This window comes from Lynx canadensis, chromosome A1 (genome assembly GCF_007474595.2).
Source record: "Lynx canadensis isolate LIC74 chromosome A1, mLynCan4.pri.v2, whole genome shotgun sequence".
NCBI lineage: Eukaryota > Metazoa > Chordata > Mammalia > Carnivora > Felidae > Lynx > Lynx canadensis.
The window spans coordinates 177,737,240-177,757,081 of NC_044303.2; the positions used below are offsets into that span (position 1 = coordinate 177,737,240).

Below are 19,842 nucleotides of genomic sequence, written 5' to 3' on the forward strand. Positions count from 1 at the left end.
ATACCAATTTGGTTAAAGAATTAAGTGATTTCTGTAAGTACTAGTGTTATTGGGTATGTTATGATGCTTGTCGCTATTTATGTTTCTTTTGTGAAGAAAGGGAAATGTGTAGAATAGCTGTAGTTGTACTCTTGTTGATTTAAATCCAGGTGCCTTGGGGAATTTGGCGGAAGGAAGTCACCAGGGTAGGGAACTTCTGAGTTTGTTGTGGCTGGGACAGTGTTGCCTTTTTGTGATCAAAATGGCCATTTTTGGTAGAAGCCAGCTGCAGAAATATTTGCTTTACTCAGTGACCTGTCTGTGGCGAGCTTAAGCTGGTCCCTGCTCTGGCCAGACCCTGGCTTCAGATGCTCTTTGTGAAGCTCTTTGGGATCACTCACTGCCTCAACGACACTCCTTCCTACTAGCCTGCTTTGAGCTAGGAGGCGAGGTTCTGCTGGGAATTTCATGTACTTTTTAGGTAGGCTTCTGTTTATTTACATTCAGTGAACCCTACTTCCACTCCTGGTTTTTGGTGTTTTTTTTTTTGTATTTTATAGAAATTTCTTGAAATGTTTTATATATGTGCAGGGCATCCTAGCCAGGTTTCCAGTGCCAATGTAGACTCTTTTATTTTGACATTGCTTTGATGATTTCAGTTGCACCAATCAGAAATCCCAACCTTGACACCTCTGTTTCCCTCCTAAGTCTTGTCTGGTTTTGTTCTTTTTCATTCTAGCTTTCTGTACTTAGTTACAGTGATTCCCCCACCCCTTTCTCTAGTGTCTTGACCCAACAAGTTCTTTATTGGGGAAACTTCACCCTTTTCCTTTCTTGCATAATTAACCTCTGCGTGTCCTTTAGAGCTGATTTCAAGCATCAGTTCTTTAGGGGTTGTGTCTGGGCCACCTAGGTACCCCTACAGGTTGGATTCCCTTGTCACATTCTTAGCACTCACTTCTTTTCCTTCGCTGCTGTTAACATAATTGTACTTGATAAATGTATTGCACAATCCCCCACTAGACAGCTCCTTTGTTAGAAAGTACTCTTCATGGGGACAAGGATCATGTCTGTCATGCCACATTCAGCTCATAGAATATTTCCAGCATACAGTGCATACCCTATAGCTGCCCAGTTGAATGAGGGAATAAATTTGGGAGGGCAAATGAGAATTACCACGTTGTATCAGAAGTTTATATTCACTTTAAAAATGAATGTATTTGTTCCTTACATGCTTGGTGTTTCCAGTTTCAGTATCATCTCTTAATTTTAAATGACTTGATCCTGAAGATTAAACCGTCGGCATTAGAAACTCCTTTCGGGTCAAAAAGCATCCCTTCTTTCCCTCTGCCTCTAAACCAGATTTCTAAATCTGTCATTGACTTCTAATCTGTCCAGATTATTTTGCTAATACTTAAGCTGTCATTCTGAAGGATTTGTCAACTGTTGTAACTGCTGATTCTTTCCTCCTCCCCTTTCCGTGTGTGTGTGTGTTTGTGTGTGTGTGTGTGTGTGTGTGTGTGTGTGTGTGTCTGTCTGTCTAATAGGATCACTATTCCTGGGAGTTGGTTCCTTAGGTCAAGTAAATTGGGTAAATTCCTCATATAATCTCCTCTTGGAAATTCACTTAATAGTTGTCATTTTAATAATTTGTTTCCCAACATTTCCCAAACTTTCTGACCCCAGAATGCTTTTCCTCTATTGTGGTTTAAAACCGATGCAATCTAAGAGCTATTCTTGACTGTCATTTTTGTCATTTCATCCCAACCTTGTATTCAAGAGTTCTCTATCTTCTTGTCAAAGTAATGAGGGAGGGAGCTAGCACTTGTTAAATGCCAGATTTACATCTGTTATTCCTTTTAACCTTCTATAACTTTGAGTGAAAGATAGGCTTATTTTCTACATTTTAGCATGTGAGGAAACTGAGACTGGAGAGGAGAGGTTTTTTGTTTTTTGTTTTTGTTTTTTGCTGAAGGCCACATAATGGGTTTTATCTGTATCTGTTTATCTGCGGTGTCTACAAAGCATTGTGTTCTTTCCCTTGTGTAGAGAAAAACACTCTTCTGCTGATTTGAGAAACTGCACCTCCAACTATCACTTAAGTTCGTTTGAGGAGTGTTAGCCTGAGGAGCCGCAGGGCCTCTAGGCTCTTGGTGGGCAGCAGCATTGGTGCTTGAAGAGATGGAGAAGAGAAGGCTGAGAAAAGCCTGGACTCCTCCTGCCTTTGTAAGCTCTCATGCTTTCTTCTCTCCCTCATTCCTTGCTTACCTCATTCTCTTCAGTTCCAGGCTTTCCTACTGTATGGGACTTCTTCGTTGGAATTTTAGGTTGGCTTTTATCAGTAACATAGGAGCTAATATTTATTGGGTGCCTGCTTTGGATGTAGCAGGCTGTCCTCTCTAGCCCTCTAAATAGCCGACTCACTTAAAAGTCACATAGTGTTGAACCTGGGATCTAAACCCACCTCTGTTTTTGTGTTTTTGGTTTTTTTTTTAGCCTCAGTAAATTTTTTCATAGGGAAAACCTACCTAAGCAATTAAAATCTATGAAATCATGGGTTTGATGTGCTAGTTATTTTTTATAATATATATTGAAGTATATGGCTATTAAACATTAAAACATCATTTACATACCACTGAAAATCACCTTGAATATTAAACCTTGGGAAATGTTCCTGTAATCCACCCTTTTAACTTTTTCTCTTTATCTGTTTATTCATGAATACTTCAGTATGTATCTGTAAAAGAGGGGACTTTAAAAACAAAGCAAAAGATTGTTAAAAACACACACAGAGCACACAATTCCATTATTATACCTAAAACATTACCAGTATTCCTTGCTATCAAATAGTCTGTTTATATTTGCCTACTTGTCTCAGAAATAATTTTAGAATTAATAAACTTAATTTTTTAGAATAATTTTAGATTTACAGAAAAATTGAGCAGACAGTACAGAATTTCATGTATTTTCCCTCCCCTTGCAGTTTTCCCCACTATTAACATCTTACATCAGTGTGGTACACTTGTTAAAATTAATGAACTAATATCGATGTTTTATTATTAACTACAGTCCATAGTTTATGCAAGTATCCTTAGCTTTTTTTTTTTTTTTTTTTTTTTTTAACCTCACGTCCTTTTTTTGCTCCAGGATCCCATCCAGGATGCTATCTTAACATTCAGTGGTCATGTGTCCTCAGGCTCTTCTTGGCTGTGTCAATTTCTCAGACTTTGTTCTTGATGATGTTGACAGTTCTGAGGAATTTTGGTCAGGTATATTGTATTGCCCTCTATTGAATTATCTTGTTTTTCTCATAAATGGTTTTTTAATAATTGTTTTTTTTCAGTTTAGGGGCCAGACTTGGTTCACACCTTGCATATAGTTAATAGCCTCTTAAATCTTTTTAATCTATAAAAATTGCCTCTCCCGTTTTTTTTTCTTGTCGTGTATTTATTGAAGAACTGGGTTGGTCATTTGTTGTGTGTAACTTTACAAATTCTGGATTTTGCTGATTATGTCCTCTTTAGGTCTGCATATTCTCTTCTTGGTATTTCTTGCAAATTGGTAGTTAAATCCAGAGGTTTGTTGGATTCAGGTTCAGTGTATTCTGTATTCGTTAAAAAACAAAACACAACGTAACCCGTGCTTGCTCTCCTGTGCCATGGTGCTTTCTTATTTTTGTGATATTCTCTGTTCTTTCCAAGTAGCTGAGTTTTGAAGAAACCTAGGACTCTCATGCATGTACGTTTTTCTGAGTTAAAAATTGTATAATTAAAAAAAATGCATCATTTATTGATGGTAGGTAGTGCAGCAGTATGGTGGCAGGCATGTCTACATGTAGTTGTCAATTTTGCCAAGGACGATGATGACACAATTTATGGTATTGACCATCAGTATTAGAGTATTATTCCTGTAGGTTTTTATTTTTAACCTTCTCCTTTTCCCAATTCAGATATGTAATGACTTTTGCTACTGTTAGTATATACTTAAACTTTATTAAAAAAAAAGAATTTGAATGATTACAGTGACACATACAGTGTAGGAACATAAAAACAAAATAAGTGGGAAAATGAAGATGAAAGGAAAAATAAATGTAGGAAAATAAGATGAAGGAAGGAGTAAAGTAATGTAAAAATGCACAGAATAAGATCAATTGTCATAGGAGGGGCACAGATTAGGCTCTGCTTGTCGATAGTTTTCTTTGTAGCAGTTTGCAGGAATTTTGTATTTTTAGATGACAAATATATTACTTTCCCCAGGGTTATTTATTTATTTGGTGTTTGTACTCAGTAATGCCAGTCTCATTGCTTATTTGGAATGAAGTGCCTGCTAAGATGTGGGTCAGGTTTCACAGTGTTTGGTTTCAGAGCTCATTAGAAAATCAGGACTCATTTTTTTCTGTTGTGCTTTCTTTGTACAGTTTTCTTACAGTTTTGATTCGTTTATCCTGTTATATAGGTTTTTTGTTCTCTAGTCTCTGTCGTAGAACACAAATGAGATATTCTTGGGACATTTAGTTTTGAAAACCTTTGTTTATTAGTAGAATAAAGTGTGACTTCATAGGAAAGAAAATAAGAATTTCAGAATGTTTCACCAGCAGATGGTGTCTTTATAACTTTGGCCATATCAAATATCTTTTTTGAGTTTTGCCTGTTGTATTCACACTAAATAGTTCAGGTTTCTTCCGTTTTTTCCAGTTAAAGTGGCCGAAAAGCCTACTTAAAGCTGGTTTAAGCCAAAACACGGAATTTGTAATACAAAAAATATAGAGGTAGCTATGGATTCAGGTTTCTTCCTCAGATGCAAAGTGATACCTCCTGGTGACCCAACTCCACACTCTCCCTTGTGGTAGCATGAGGAGGGCATCAGCACCTCCAGCTCTCATCGTCTCATGTTCAAGCTCAGTGGGAAAAGAGATGTCTTTTCTTGTGGCTTCCATAGAGGTCCTGGGATTCGAAGCAGAACATGTGCCCACCTCTGAATTCATCGCTGTGATTAGGAGATATGGGCAGGAAACAAAGTGTCACCATCAGCCCCTTAAAATTATAGCACATTCTTCTCTGGCCCCTGAGTCAGGTTTTTGCCCTGCATGTAAACTTTCTGGACTTTCCATGTTAATTATTTGGTAACAAATATTTATGGAGTTCCTACTATGAACAGGCACTATAAGGACTTAAAAATATTACATTGTGAAGTTTTTAATGTTTATTTATTTTTGAGAGAGTGAGTGGGGGGGAGGGGCAAAGTTGGAGGGGGACAGAGGATCCAAAGTGTGTTCTGTGCTGATGGCAGAGCCTGATGTGGGACTCGAACTCATGAACTATGAGATCATGACCTGGGTCAAAGTCCCATGCTTAGCCGACTGAGCAACCCTGGTGCCCCCAAAATATCACATTGTAAATTGGTAAATTGCCTTTCCAGTTGCTTGTAGAATTCTCTATTTTTATGTTATTATGGAAAGATAACAGTTGTTTTGGAAATAAACTATAATTTTTATTTTATTTTTGTTTTTATTTAAAGATTTTATTTTTGTAAATGTTTATTTTTGAGAGGGAGCAAGTGGGGAGGGGCAGAGAGAGAGAGAGAGAGAGAGAGAGAGAGAGAGAGGAATACAGAGAATCCCAAGTAGGTTCCAAGCTGTCAGTACAGAGCCCAATGCAGGGCTTGAACTCACAAACTGTGAGATCATGACCTGAGCTGAAATCAAGAGTTGGACGCTCAGCTGATTTGAGCCACCCAGGTGCCACTTAAAGATTTTATTTTTAAGTAATCTCTACATCCAACATGAGGCTTGAACTTACAACCCTGAGATCAAGAGTTGCATGCTCTATCGACTGAGCCAGCCAGACACTCCTGGAAATGAAGTATACTTTTTAAAAGAAAATTGATGACTTTAAGATTTTCCTGTGGTTTATAGACCAGTTTTTGGCTTAGGAATTTGATTATTTTCAACATCAGAGTAATATCACCTTTTGAGCCTTTTTTCATTTACATCCCAATCTTGGTAGCTGTTTCTGTTGTTTCTTTGTAGAATTTTAACTCACCAGTTAAAAGAAATATGGCTTGTGGATTTTTTTTTCCCTCTTAAATGCAGCAGGAAATGTTCCTTTGAGATTTGTTTTCTGATCTTCCTCTCAATTCTGTATTCTCTCAGTTAATGAAAAATTTATTATGATGGTGACATCTGTGTTCTGTGCTTTGTAGAACATCTTGGCTGATTGCGTATAGCTGAGTCATTCATAAAGTTATTAAAACAGTGAAGTTGAACAAAGAAGTCCAGTATCTCTTAAACTTATATTTGGGCTTTCCATCTTGACTTCATTACTTTGTGTGAGGACTCCCAGAGTGCTACTGTCTACCCATGTTCATATGTACTCCTGCAAAAAGAGTCTGAAACGTACAGGTTGACCTTACTGGAGCATGTGTTCAGCAGTAATTATCTGCTGTTGAGACTAGGTGCTTTCAAGAGGATGTGCACCAAAAGCACAATGTGAGAGATTTAGAGGACTTAGGCTAGAAAAGCATTTTAAGAAGACAGACAGAATGCTCTGTAGAGTCCCTTTCAGCTCCAGAATATAATGAAATCTCTGGCTTCAAGCAGTGAGAACTCTCCTTACCCAGTTGCCTGCAGGAAACAGACAGTGTGAAGGGAATCAAAGACATCCTTGCTGTGCAGCAAGCAGCAGGAATCCTTCACTAAGGCAGCCCTAGCCCCTGGCTGAAAGACAGATTCATTTGTTCGCAGGGCCCAGTGGATTGTGAGGCACATAACTTCATTCTTATTTGAAACCAAGGTCAGCCTAGGATATGAAGACAATGGACTACATGAGAAACTAGAGCAAGTGTAAAGTTTGCTATAAATTTAATTAAGGGATGATAAAATGTGACCCTTTATAGGTTAGCTTTGACAACTCTTTGTGCTCTTCCTAGCTAAAGAAGCAAAATTTTGATTGCCATTGTTTTCTTTTCTTTTTTTTAAGTTTTTAAATTTATTTTGAGAGAGAGTGGGAGTGTGCAAGAGGGAAAAGGGGGGGAGAGAGGGAGAGAGAGAGAGAGAGAAAGAAGAGAAGAGAAGAGAAGAGAAGAGAAGAGAAGAGAAGAGAAGAGAAGAGAAGAGAAGAGAAGAGAATATTCCAAGCTGGCTCTGTGCTGTCAGGGCAGAGCCCAACTCGGGCTCAATCCCATGACCCTGGGACCATGGCCTGAGCTGAGATCCAAAGTCAAACGCTTAACCAATTGAGCCATTCAGGCGCCCCAATTACCATTGTTTTCTAAGTCAGTCAATACACAGTTGATTGTGTTTGTGTATGTATAAAGTTTTAAACACTGAGACTCTACTAACTTGGCTGGTTAGGTCTCTGAAAGTAAGTATACATTTGAGAAATCAGTGTTTAGAAAATGTTAGAGGGCTTGTTTACAGGGTGTAAGGTCTGAATTGAAAAGATTTCTTTGTAGGACCAACTATCATTCTATAGATGCTTTTTCAGAGTTAATAATGAAACAGGAAGCATATTAGATGGTGAAAGCTTTGAAAGTCTTTGGAAGGTTTTTTTTTTTTTTTTTTGTATTTTGGTGTTTTTAAAATACCATTAGTTAGTAGGGTTTAAGTTTTAATACTCTTAAAAGCTGTGAAACTGCATTTCTTTAAAATATTTTATACTTCTTTAGGAATTTAGCTGTCTTCTTTAGTGAACTGGGAAATAGTATAGCTTTATTTCCAGAAATAATTTTAATCCCAGAATATTTAGTTTTGAGAATTCTTGTGTCTATTGAGGCAGTTAGTGTACTGGTATGCTCAGTAAGCCTTTTTGAATAAATAATCAGTTTAAAATGAAAAAGTTCCAATATGATTGTGGTGTGGTCGGACTGTAATTGAGTCAGACCCATTGAGAGTAGATATAAGTCATATCATCTTCCTGAAAATGATATCTCTTCCTAGAAAAAAATGAGAATATCCATTATATCAGGGAAAAAAGTTTTCCCTTTCTGTATGTTCTAATGGTCTTTTAGAAACATGGTGAAATTTGCACTCTCATGAAAATAGGTCAAGGATTTTGGTTCAGTATGTCATATAGCAATCAGACCTTGTTGTGCAGACGTGTTCACAAGTTCTCTGATTAAAGTTTTTTTGGTTTGTGAGAGTTGATAGGACTAGGAAGGGATGCAGCCAACCCCTATGTTTGGAATGGGAAGTTGGATTAACTCAGAGTGGGGTTTGGTGCTGTGGTGTAGATAATGAAATCAGGTGTCCCGCAGGTCTCAGATGATGTCGAAAACATGAGGTGAGGTTTTAGGTCTCTTACCCGCAAGTCCTCTCAGATGTTATGGAGTATGGGTTGTCGGATATATGGAGGTGGCAGCGTTATAAGACAGAACACCTGTACTTAAGAGGTTGTTTTTGTTTTGTTTTGTTTTGTTTTGTTTTTTTTTGCTGTGTTCCCTTAGTTAGCTGTCTAGAAGCCTCAGGCATTGAAATGAATTTAGGTTAGTGTCTTTGTTATCTCAGAGTGCAGCTAAATTCTGAGACCTAGCTTAACCCCACCTGTTCTCCACCTTCATTGAAGGGTAATAGGCCAGAATCAGGGGGACAAGTTGCGATGACCAGTTCCGTAAGTAACAGTGGGGAAGTGACAGTTCCTGTGTTTGGAGGTGGCCTGGAAGAGAGAGGATTGAGAAACCGGAGTACTGTGTTGCCCATTGTCTGTCAACTGCATTTGAAAATCTATAGTGGACCAAAAAAAAAAAAAAAAAAAAAAAAAAGAAAGAAAAAGTAAAGTAAACATCATCTGTATTTACTTCTGGATGTTTTATATATATTTTATGTTTTATTAAGTAAAAATGGGATCATTATGAAAGTCCTGATTTGTAGCCTTTATTCACTTCATATTGCTTGAACTTTTTCAGTGTCTGTTAACTTTCCATATATTGTAAACTTCCTTCTGGGTCAATAAATATACTCCTACAACAGGATTTTTATTTGGTGGACACATAATATTCTGTCTTCTGGATGGTCTGTAATTCATATAACCAATCTCTATTGTTGGGCATTTTTTCCTTTGCTGTAATGACAGTGATGTGATGAACATATTCTTAGCTATATTTTTGGACATGTCTTTATTTTTGTCCATAATTTAATTTTCCACACTTGAAATTGCTGAGACAATGATGTACCTGTTTTTCAAGTATTGAGTATGTATTGATAAGTTGCACAGGAGAGGTTGTATAGATGGGTAACAAGTAGATAAAATTTGCAAGTAGATTAGAGGAAATTGCTGCTCCAGGGAGTTTAATGGCAAGCAAAGGAAATGAGAGGCAGTATAGTTTAGGGAAGAAAGCAGGGATTTTGGAGTCAGATAGAATTGCAAATCTGCACTTTTGACCTCTTGCCAGTTATTTGCTGTGTCTTGTCTTCAGTTTCTTCCTCTTTATTTTTTTTTACTTTTTATGTTTATTTTTTGAGAGAGAGACAGAGTGTGAGTGGGAGAGAGGCAGAGAGAGAGACACACGCAGAATTCGAAGTAGGCTCCAGGCTCTGAGCTGTCAGCACAGAGCCTGACGCAGGGCTTGAATTCACGAGCCGTGAGACCGTGACTGAGCCACCCACGCGCCCCAGTTTCTCCTCTTTAAAGCTAAGGTACCTGTCTGGCCAGAGGTGGTATGAGAGTTAATGAGATCACAGTACAGTGTGTGGCACATAGTAGGCACTTTGAAAATATGAACGTGCATCCCCCTCGCACTTTATCCTTTTTTGGTAAATTTTCATTTACATTTATCATTTTCATTGAAAATGAGATTAAGCTTGTAGTTTGGTGGTCTCCCCTAGTCCTGAATAACCTTCCTTATTGGACCACAGATGCTAATTGACAAAGGCTCAGATGTACTTAATCTTACGGTTTAATTCTCTCCTGTCTCAGGATTTGTGGATCTTGGATAAACCCCATTGGGATTGGGTTCAGACTGATCCGACCTGGGGCTTGCTGGGGGAGACTGTTCCTTCTTGGCAGCTGAATCTGATACTGGGCCTAGTACAACTGAGGACCCTTGTGGCTCTGCCGGAAGTAGATGACTTTGTTACATCCTGTTCTCTGTCATGCTGCTTAGAATAGAGATTTTGCTCCCCCCATTATCTAATCCTCCTTTCCAGCTTCTGTGAGAGCTCTGAAAAACCTGGGGACATTTTTGAATGCTGGGTGGTAGTTGTTAAGTGGACAAGGATGCCTTTTTACCTGTGGAGTTACTCATGAATAAGGTGTTAATCATTTTGAGGTGTACTGCTATTTCTGAGGGTCACTAGGTAAAAAATATTTTTCCACCATTCCAGCATCTTAACACAACTGTAAACTACAGTTGTTAAAAATGGACTTAACTCATTCTTGGGAAAAGAATTTGTTTTTATTTAAGTTGTCAAATTACTGTTTATAATGTATAACAACTTACAATTAAACAAAATAAAACATCACTTAAAATTATGCAATGTAGTGTTAAACTGTTATCATAAGTACTCAATGTTCATTGGAGAAAAATCAGAAAATATGAATGAATAAAAATTCAAAAAGAAAAATTACCTTCATCTGTCTACCAAAGATAAATCTGCAAAGATCTATTTTAATTTTATTAGCTGCAAGTTCTGGTCTCTCATTTTAGATAATCATTCAAGATGAGATCATTTCCTGGACATTAAAATATTTGTTTTTAAAATTATTGTAGGGTTTAAGGAAAGTCTGGGCTCTGGCTTTGAGTCCTGATTTCACTGCTGTTTGTTTAAATTTGAAGCTCTAAAACTTGCAGATAGTATCAGGTTTCCTCACCCTTCTTTTTTTTTTTCTTCCTCCTTCCACTGTGGCCTCTTCCTCATACCCTTTTCTTCTTTTAACATATATCCCAGCCTGAAGATGCTCTGTGGTATATTGTTTATAAATACGGAGTTCTACCATACAGTTGTTAACAATTAAAGCAGTAACTTTCTTAGTTATGTCATATAGTTTATACCATCAAATTCTGCTATAATAAAATATCATTATAAGGAAAAGAAAGTCTTTCACACATGGAGGCATTGGACTAGTATTCAGTTCTTCAAAGGGCTTTGGTGAATGCCTTTAAATTGTGAGTTAACTTTTATTCTACAACCTGATTACTGAATTATGCTTCTTGGTTTTAAAAGTAATACAGGTTTTGGTGGGAGTTCGCTCTTGTAGTTTGCTGTCAAACATTTTAACAGTAGAAGCCTAGGTTTTGAATCTTAGGAGATGCTTTTAAAAGCTTTCTGTGGCTCTATTTTCATTACAGCTGCTGCTTCTTGAAAAGCAGTAGTCTGAGAATTCGGACACAATAAGGATAGTTCCTAATTTGGATGACTTTTAATACTTGCTTTATTTGCTTTGAGGTGAGGACAGCCTCCAACTGAAAGAATGGATACTCTGTAGCTTTCACATCCATGTTTAGAGAGAGAGTTACATAATCTCCTTGAGCCTGCCTATTGTATGATTCTTCAGGACCAAATCCCCACTCCTGGATAGAGATTCCCAGTGGAGAGTGTCATGGCCAAATGGTAACCATAAAATGGAGCTTTTATTTCACTTCTGTTATTTGGTAGCCCTCATTTCATTATCATGGCACTCTCTGTTTTATATCCTGTCCTATCAGTAGGGCATAGTGGAAATTTTATTAGGAAAAAAAGAACCTAGACTGGGTTATGAAAATTGACTGTAGGCATGTACTTCCAAAGGTAAGTGCTGGCCCTTGTATCCACTCTTTGCAGCCTGGCTGGAAGAACTTTGTATTGGTTGTAAAATAAAAATGAGAGACTGTCTTGTAGGTTCTTCAAGAGACTTCTGTTTCTAACCTCTCTTCAACATGCTTCTCTCCAGCTACCAGGAGTCGTTCCTCTCTGCTTAAAACGGTTTAACAGTTGTCTCCTCATTGACTCTAGCAGTGTTTTGAACTCTAAAGTTTTTGATGTCTCACTTGAAGGCATTAAAAAATCAAAATGCTCTTATTTCACAATATCTATAAAAACATACATGGTTTTTATACCATTGACTTCCTCTCTTTATCTCTTTATTTGGGTTACTATTGAGCAGAATTCTTTTTTCTCCATTCTTGCATGTGGCAGATGCTTCCCACATGTTCCTGAAAACATAGATCTTTCTCTGATGCTGGCTTGAGTTGGCTTGGCTTTGGCTTGATATTCTGCTTTGTCCCCACCTTTGAGTCTAAGAACCTTACCCCCACCCTTGCCAGTATGTTGCATGTTTTGCTTCTATCCCTTTTTGACAGATGTGTTTGAAACAGTATGTATGCTGAGTTGCTGGAAAAAAAAATTTGCACATGTTGATAAAGAATTGGACCGCACACTTGGGGAGTTTTGGTTGTTTACTGGTGAGTTATACAGCACACAGTATGAGAGCTGTTGTCCTACAGGATGAAGTCCAAGTTTGATAGAAGGGTTTATGAAAGACCTCTGTGATTTGGCCTTTCCGCTTTCCCCATCTTGTACTGAAATACTTCAGTAATGCTAAATTAATTGCAGATCTTTGAGTAGGATGTGCCATTTCTTAGCTCTTTGGCTCTGCTTATGCTATTTATTCTGCCTGGAATGTCTTTCTTTCTCTTTTTACCCTGGCTGCCTCCTACTCATCCTTTATGGCTTAGTTTAGGCATCCTTCTCCTTTGGGCGGGTTAAATCTATGTGTGTGTGTGTGTGTGTGTGTGTGTGTGTGTGTGTGTGTGTGTGTGTTAGTTACACTGCACATTCTCAAAATTCCCTCCTTTGAACTCCCGGACAAGAGAGAATTTCTTAATTGCTTTTCTGTCTGCAGATATAAGTTGTTTGTTGAACGAAATAGTATTTAAGCTACTCTATTGGTTATCCCAAGCATGATGATAGGAGTTAGATGAGGCTGGTAATGATTCTGTGGGAGGTGGTTTAAAGAAAAAAAATTAGAGGATTTATAGAAAACCTCTAAATATATACTTATAAAAATGTAGAAAATAAGGCATACTTCTGAATCAGAGTGACATTAGAGAGACCATTGACGTAAAATACCTCTTTGGGTAGCTTTTAAAAGAATTGCCTCTTTGAGAAGGAATCAGGGCAGGATATTCAAAACAATCCCATCTAGAAACAGACCAAAGTTAGCTTTTGTGAGTTCTCCTTCAAGCCAGCCAATTAGAAGACAAGGTGCCTGCAGCTACTTTTTCCTTTTGATTTGTGGTTCCTATGGCAATAGGAAGAGAGACTAGGACATTTCTCTCCTACCTCTTTTCATAACTTTTTGCTTTTGAAAAATGCCAAAAGCTGTTATTCTTCTTGTCTTTACTTACAGTATTTCTCACCATGATGGCCCTGATTTTTAAAAAAAATTTTTTGATGATTATTTATTTTTGAGAGAGAGAGAGAGTGTGTGTGTGCGTGCATGTGAAGGGGGAGGGGCGGAGAGAGAAAGGGAGACACAGAGTCTGAAGCAGGCTCCAGGCTCAGAGCTGTCAGCACAGAGCCCAATGCGGGGCTTGAACTCACGAACTGTAAGATCATGACTTGAGCCGAAGTTGGACGCTTAACCGATTGAGCCACCCAGGCACCCTTGATTTTGGTTTTTGATTATACAGTGGATATGACAAAATTAATAAACATTCTCTGTTCCCTTGACTACTGCTATTTTCTTTGGCTATATAACTGCAAATATAATCAATCTAATTGAGTATTTGCTGTTAATATTAGAACACTTTGTGAATCATTTATTCTTTATGGATAATCCTAAATTAGTATACTAGTCATTGCAAATAGCTAAATGTGAAGTTAGAGCAAACATTTCTTGGGGGTTTTCTACCCCTAAAAAGCCTCTGTTAAGTGTTCCCATTGTGACCCAGTGGGTTTCTCTTGAGCTTGAGGCTAAAGTCTCCAGAGGAAAGAGGCTTAGTTTGTATTGTTGTTGGCTTAATAAGTAGGTCAATAAGCATTTGTTAAAATCGGTAAATACCCACAGTGTTAGGGTAACTTCTTGAGATATATTTTAATAATCAGATAGTGTTCCTTAAGTTTATAGAGAAACCAATAATCTTAAAAAAAAAAAAAGACAATAGTCTATACATTTTGAATATAGCTCACAGGAAGAAATCTTTATTCTGTTGAAGAATGATAGATAATAGTTATTCCATAGTAGTCAACATAGGTTTCTATCCACGTCCCTAAATTTAAGATTGGAATCTTCAAGAATCAATTACTCCTGTGGTCCTAGCTGCATTTTAATGCTCTTAGGTTGATAAATGTGGAACTTTTAGTTTTATCCATTGTTTTCAAATTACGTCAATGTCTTTTTGGTCACTACACTTAAGAGGAACCTTGTTTAGACTAGCAGGTACATCCTTATTAAAAATGGGTGTATTTTCTAGAGTGGCATTTTCTGTTGAGTAAAGACTTTTTCAGCACTGTGGTTGGTCTCTTAGCTTCAAGGTAATTAAGAGTGAAAATAAAGCAGTTCTAATACCTTTAATAAATACTGGCATTACTCTCTGTATCCCACAATGTCCTTCATAGATGTTATAAAGGTAAATTCTTGGAAATTAGATCTTGAAAGTGTCCTTGTATTTCCCTGAATGTACAATTTCAATATCAAACTTTTAAAAACAGTACTAAATGGTTAATATTTTGAAGTTAAGTTCTCAGGAAATTTTCTTTATATTGTTTTCCATATATTTTTAAGTATTAGGTCATTTGACAGTTTCCTAACCTTGGGAAGATCATTATTTTTCTTTTTGGGCTTTAGTTTCTTCTAAAATTAGGGGTGGAAGTATGGACTAAGTTGTCTTCCAGTTCTTTGTGATTCTTTGGTTTATTAAATGTGAAAGTGTGTCTCCTCCCCCCTCCCCCCTCCCCACCTTTTTTAAGTTTTGGATCCCAAGGCATTAGCAGAATCTGATCAGGGTATGGTATTCTTAGGCCTTCATAGTTTTACTCTTTGAGTCAAATACATATTAAACCTTGCGAGCTCTGGAACCTATTTTTTGTGGAATAAATGAAAATTGGTTTGCTGGTGAGCTTTGGTGTTAATTTGGTATCAATTGCTGAATCCAGGTGTAATCCTTAAACTGTATACTCAGATCTAAGTGATTCTGTGATTTGGTTAAAGATTCCAAAAAAGAAACTTAAATTGAACTATGGGGATATTGAGTTTATTTAATTTAAATAATTGATGTAAGCAGTGTGTACAAATGTATTGTGTCTGGGTCTTTTCTCTGCCCATCTACTTCTGATGCATGCTGATGTAAGTATTCTTTTAATAAGCATTTACTAGATATCTCTGAATAGTTTTAGTGGAAGGAAAATGAGTTTGCTTAGAGTCAGGCAGGATTAACTTCTAGTCCTAATTTTGCCACCAGTTAGCCCTTGTTTTCTTGTGTTAGCTTTTTTTTTTAATGTTTATTTTTGAGAGAGAGAGAGAGCCAGCAAGCGAGTGAGCAGGGGAGGGTCAGAGAGAGAAGCAGGCCCCAGGCTCTGAGCTGTCAGCACCGAGCCTGACGCGGGGCTCGAATTCACGAACCTTGGTATCACCACCTGAGTCAAAGTCCTAGGCTTAACCGACTGAGCCATCCAGACGCCCCATAGCCCTTGTTTTCTTGTACCTTGAACAAGTTGCTATTTCAGTAAATTAAGTGCTCCTTTGCTGATCCTCAGATTCCTCATCTGTAAAATGGAATAATACCTCCCTTAAAAGAGTAAAACTCTTGTAAGGGTTTACTATGTCAGCTGTTTAGTGTATGAGAAGGACTTGATAAATGGCAGCTATTTTTATTATACAGATATTTATTCAGCATCTTTTGTGGCACTCTGCAAAAGGGTTGGGGTAACAAAATGTGTGCCTGGAGTATCAGTGATAGATTTCTGTATTGTCTCTGGTCAACTTTGGAGTTGAGGCACATGTTGGAAATGTATGGCATTTTTGTTGTTACCAAAAAGCTGCTCAAGTTTTTATTCTGTTTGGTTCCTCTGGTGTTGTATTCTTTAAATGCCTTTTCTAAATAATCTCAATACTCTAGCTAAATTGTAGGTGAGATGTAGCTAGTAAGTGGCAGATGCTGGATAGGAGCCCAGGTTTATTTGGTTTCAAGCATAGCTGACTTTGTTTATAATATAATTGGGGTGACCACAGAATTTGTCTCCCAAACCAGAACACTTCTGAGAATGAAAGTTATTCTGGGACAACAAGTGTAAACCTGGACTGTCCAAGGAAAATGAGGATGTCTGACCATCCTAATTATAGCTAGGGTAAACAAGTTTATGATGTTGAGTCTAAGACTTCTGGAGTATTTTGGTTGAATCCAAACACCCACCTTCAGTTAAAAAAAAATTTTTTTTTTTTTTGCATCGTTGTTGTTTTTGCCACAGTGAATTCATTGACCTTATATCTGCCAAAAAAGTACTTATTGAGTACAGTATATAATCTAATGCTTAAAAATACTAGCCACAATGCCTATATTCATTTTTATATTTCCCTTTTTTCTTAATTCCCTTAAAACCAGCAAGTTTTTGAAAGAGAATGGGAATGGGTAAATGAAAAAAACCTTTAAATTCTTACTTGTGTCAAATGAACTTTGTAAACAAAGTCTAAAATCAATATCATCATATTCCAAAGTTTTTTCTTTGGAGGGCAGAGCTGTGGGTGTCACTGAAAATCAGATGTGTTTTTAATCGGCTCTTTTATTGCCTGTGTCTATCAATCTATCACTCATCTTTCTTATTCCTTTTGCCTTATGTCTGTAGATGTCCTGTGATTTTTATTTAGGGAAGTGCAAAACTGTATCTACATGATAAAAATCCAGGTGGTTTTACAATAGAAGCATCATAGTCTTGTAGAATTCATGTGGGTTTAATAGCAGACAAACGAAGATTTGAAATTCTGGCTTTCCGGGGCGCCTGGGTGGCGCAGTCGGTTGAGCGTCCGACTTCAGCCAGGTCACGATCTCGCGGTCCGTGAGTTCGAGCCCCGCGTCGGGCTCTGGGCTGATGGCTCAGAGCCTGGAGCCTGTTTCCGATTCTGTGTCTCCCTCTCTCTCTGCCCCTCCCCTGTTCATGCTCTGTCTCTCTCTGTCCCAAAAATAAATAAACGTTGAAAAAAAAAAAATTAAAAAAAAAAAAAAAAGAAATTCTGGCTTTCCACTCCTTTGCTGTGTGTCCTTGTGCAAATGATTTAACCTCTGAGCCTCAGTTTCTTTACTGTGGTGTGGGAATTAGAAAACACGTTTAAAGTCCCAGGCACATAGTAAGTGATGGTAATGATGGGAGTTATAATTCTATGACGCAGACTAGAAACCGTTACTTTTATGAAGTTATAGTCACAATCTCACCCCTAATCTTGTGCACTCAACTTTCACAGTTCCCTCTAGTGGGTTTCCATTTAAACATTCTCTCTCTCCCTCTTGATTCTGTTCACTGTGTCCTGAGGAATTCGCGGTTGGCAGCAGAAACCTCCTTTCTGTAGGACAGAAAGTGGGCCCTCTCCCAGGGTTTCAGTAAGTTGTCTAGGACCACCACCCCTGACCTCCAAACTGCCACGGGTGCATCCCCTGCCCGACTAACATTCAAGTTGCCTGTGTGAAGGAGTGATTTGTTGCGGCCTCTAACTGCTTCTTCTCTTCCTTCCTTTTTGTCATCCTGCAGTGTTCTGTGCCAAGGTCTTTGTGGCTAGGCTGCGCCAACCTGGTAGAGAGCATGTGCGCACTGAGTTGCCTGCAGAGCATGCCCAGTGTCAGATGTCTCCAGGTGCCTCTCTTCTTTCTTGTTGTAAATGTGTTTTTTACGTATGCCATGAACATTTGTTGAAACTTGCAGTAGTGTGTTTAATCCAATGTTAAGTCTGCTAAATGTTCTGTGTAACCCTCTGCTTTTCTCCAGCCTGGGTGCCCCCCATGAAGGAGTTTAGTACCAAGAGGGGCCCTTCTGAGAAAATGGGTCTTTGGCTGGGCCCTGTTCTACTCTTTTTCTGCTCCTGCTTTTTATTCTCCCCTCCTCCCTACCTTGAAGTTCTGATTCTTATGTTTAATAGTTGTGCATGTGCCCACAAAACCCTGATAATTTCCATTTGGCTACTTTTAACAGTTCTTTGTTGAGTTGGGAGGGTTTCATAATTCAAGTGCTGATTTTTCTATTTTGAAACTCATCTTTTGGCATGCTTTCACTCCCTCCTTCAAAAAAGGAGTGGGGAGGGAATCCCTAATTGTATAAAACCTCAAAATGAAGTTCATTGAAGGTCACAGCTTTATGCTGCCAATAAGTGTCGGTTTGGGCCACCTCCCAAAGGCCAGATCTGACACCTGTCCTCAGGGTCCACCCAGGTTTCCAGGCCGAGGCTGGCAGAGAATTCCACAGATAAAAGTAAAACTTTTTTGGGGGTGGGGAGGGTTGCTCAGGAAAAAAACTGTCAGCAGCAGTGTGGCCGGATTGCACTCTTGCACTCGTTGGGATGGAATCTTAGGGAGCCAAGGCAGAAAACGTTGTGGCTTTATTGGGGAAACTCTGTTTAGAGGAAACGTGTATTTAATTAAGTATGGTTTCAGTAGCAATATTTAGTTTTCATCACTGCATATTCCACACAGTTTATTATATCTTTAAAAAGCATTATGAAATTCCTGGTATCCTGTGGAGACTGCCCTGTTTTAGGAAAACACTGTAAAATCAGGAAATGAGTTAGAGGGATATTATCGATGGCATGGATGACTTTACTGTTCTCAAGGTTATCTTTCTATTCATGTTTACAGTCTCTAAATGGAGCGGGGAAGCAAGGAGGGAGAACTTCTTTCACATTGGGATTGTGTATTTTATTTACTTACTAGCAAACATTCTGAGTAGCATTAGTGTGGTTATTGATTCAGATTGCTTTCTTTAGAAAACTCTACTGGAACCTCATTAACACAATTAACTAGAGAGTAAGTTCAGTGTAAGATCCAGTTGTTATAGGAGTGTGCATAAAAAGGCAATACAACTCTTCAGGGTCCAGGGATCGGATGTTTCAGTGAGGCTCCAGCGTGGTGTGCATTTACCTTTGGAAAAGCAGCTTCCCTGCATGCAATGTAGCTTTAACAAAAATGTTCTTGAAATAGCAGACATTGTCGCATGTACTCTCCTTGGTGCTAAATAATGGATATTTGCCTTGTAGTAACAGTGTCTCTGTTTTTCTGAAAATGCTTACTTGAATGTTAAAGTTAATTTTCGGTGGAGTGACTGAGTTTTTTTCCAGAAATATAAGTAGGGGAAGAATTGTTGTGCAGATTGAAGCGCAAATTCTTTTTATTGAATTCGGTTAAAAGTAATTGACCAATGGGAAGCATTATTCAATATATTTTAGTAACATTATTTTGAGATCTCTGGAGGTGGGGTGAGTAGGAGGAAATACTGGTTCTTACCTTGTTGAAAATGGAAACACTAATGTGTTCAAAGTTCTTTGACTTATCTCTCCCAGTGAAAATACTTTAAGAGAAAAAAATGTAAACTTGCCTTGACTGGATCTTGAAATAAGGTGAAGTATTGAATGATATTCACTGAAATGTGAATGGAGCAAATATTGTCTTTAGAGATGTATAGGGAATTTTGTTTATTTAGGTTTTTATTTTCTTAAGTATATAATTGAGAATCTGCAGCACAGTAAAGTGAAATACATACTCAGCTGATTGGAATTTGCAAATAATTACTCTCTTCCGTTTGTGAATGGAAAGTAAGCATGTATCCATGAACATGGAAGATTTCTTTCCTGTCTAGTCATTGGTTTTACCCTATTACTATTTAACACCTGTGTTCCTGCTCTCTACCTACGGTCTCCAAACAGTGCTATAATTTAGTTGACTTAATTTGGGTTTGGGTTTTCAAAGAATGCC

General features: G+C 38.0%; 1 protein-coding gene across 1 annotated transcript in view; it reads left to right on the forward strand.

The window, feature by feature from the left end:
- The window catches only part of FBXW11 (F-box and WD repeat domain containing 11), a 121,663-nt gene that overhangs the window by 20,642 nt on the left and 81,179 nt on the right, over window positions 1-19,842 (forward strand). Inside the window, 1 exon segment of the mRNA XM_032594212.2 lies at window positions 17,633-17,734. Coding sequence (XP_032450103.1) covers window positions 17,633-17,734 — 102 coding nt within the window.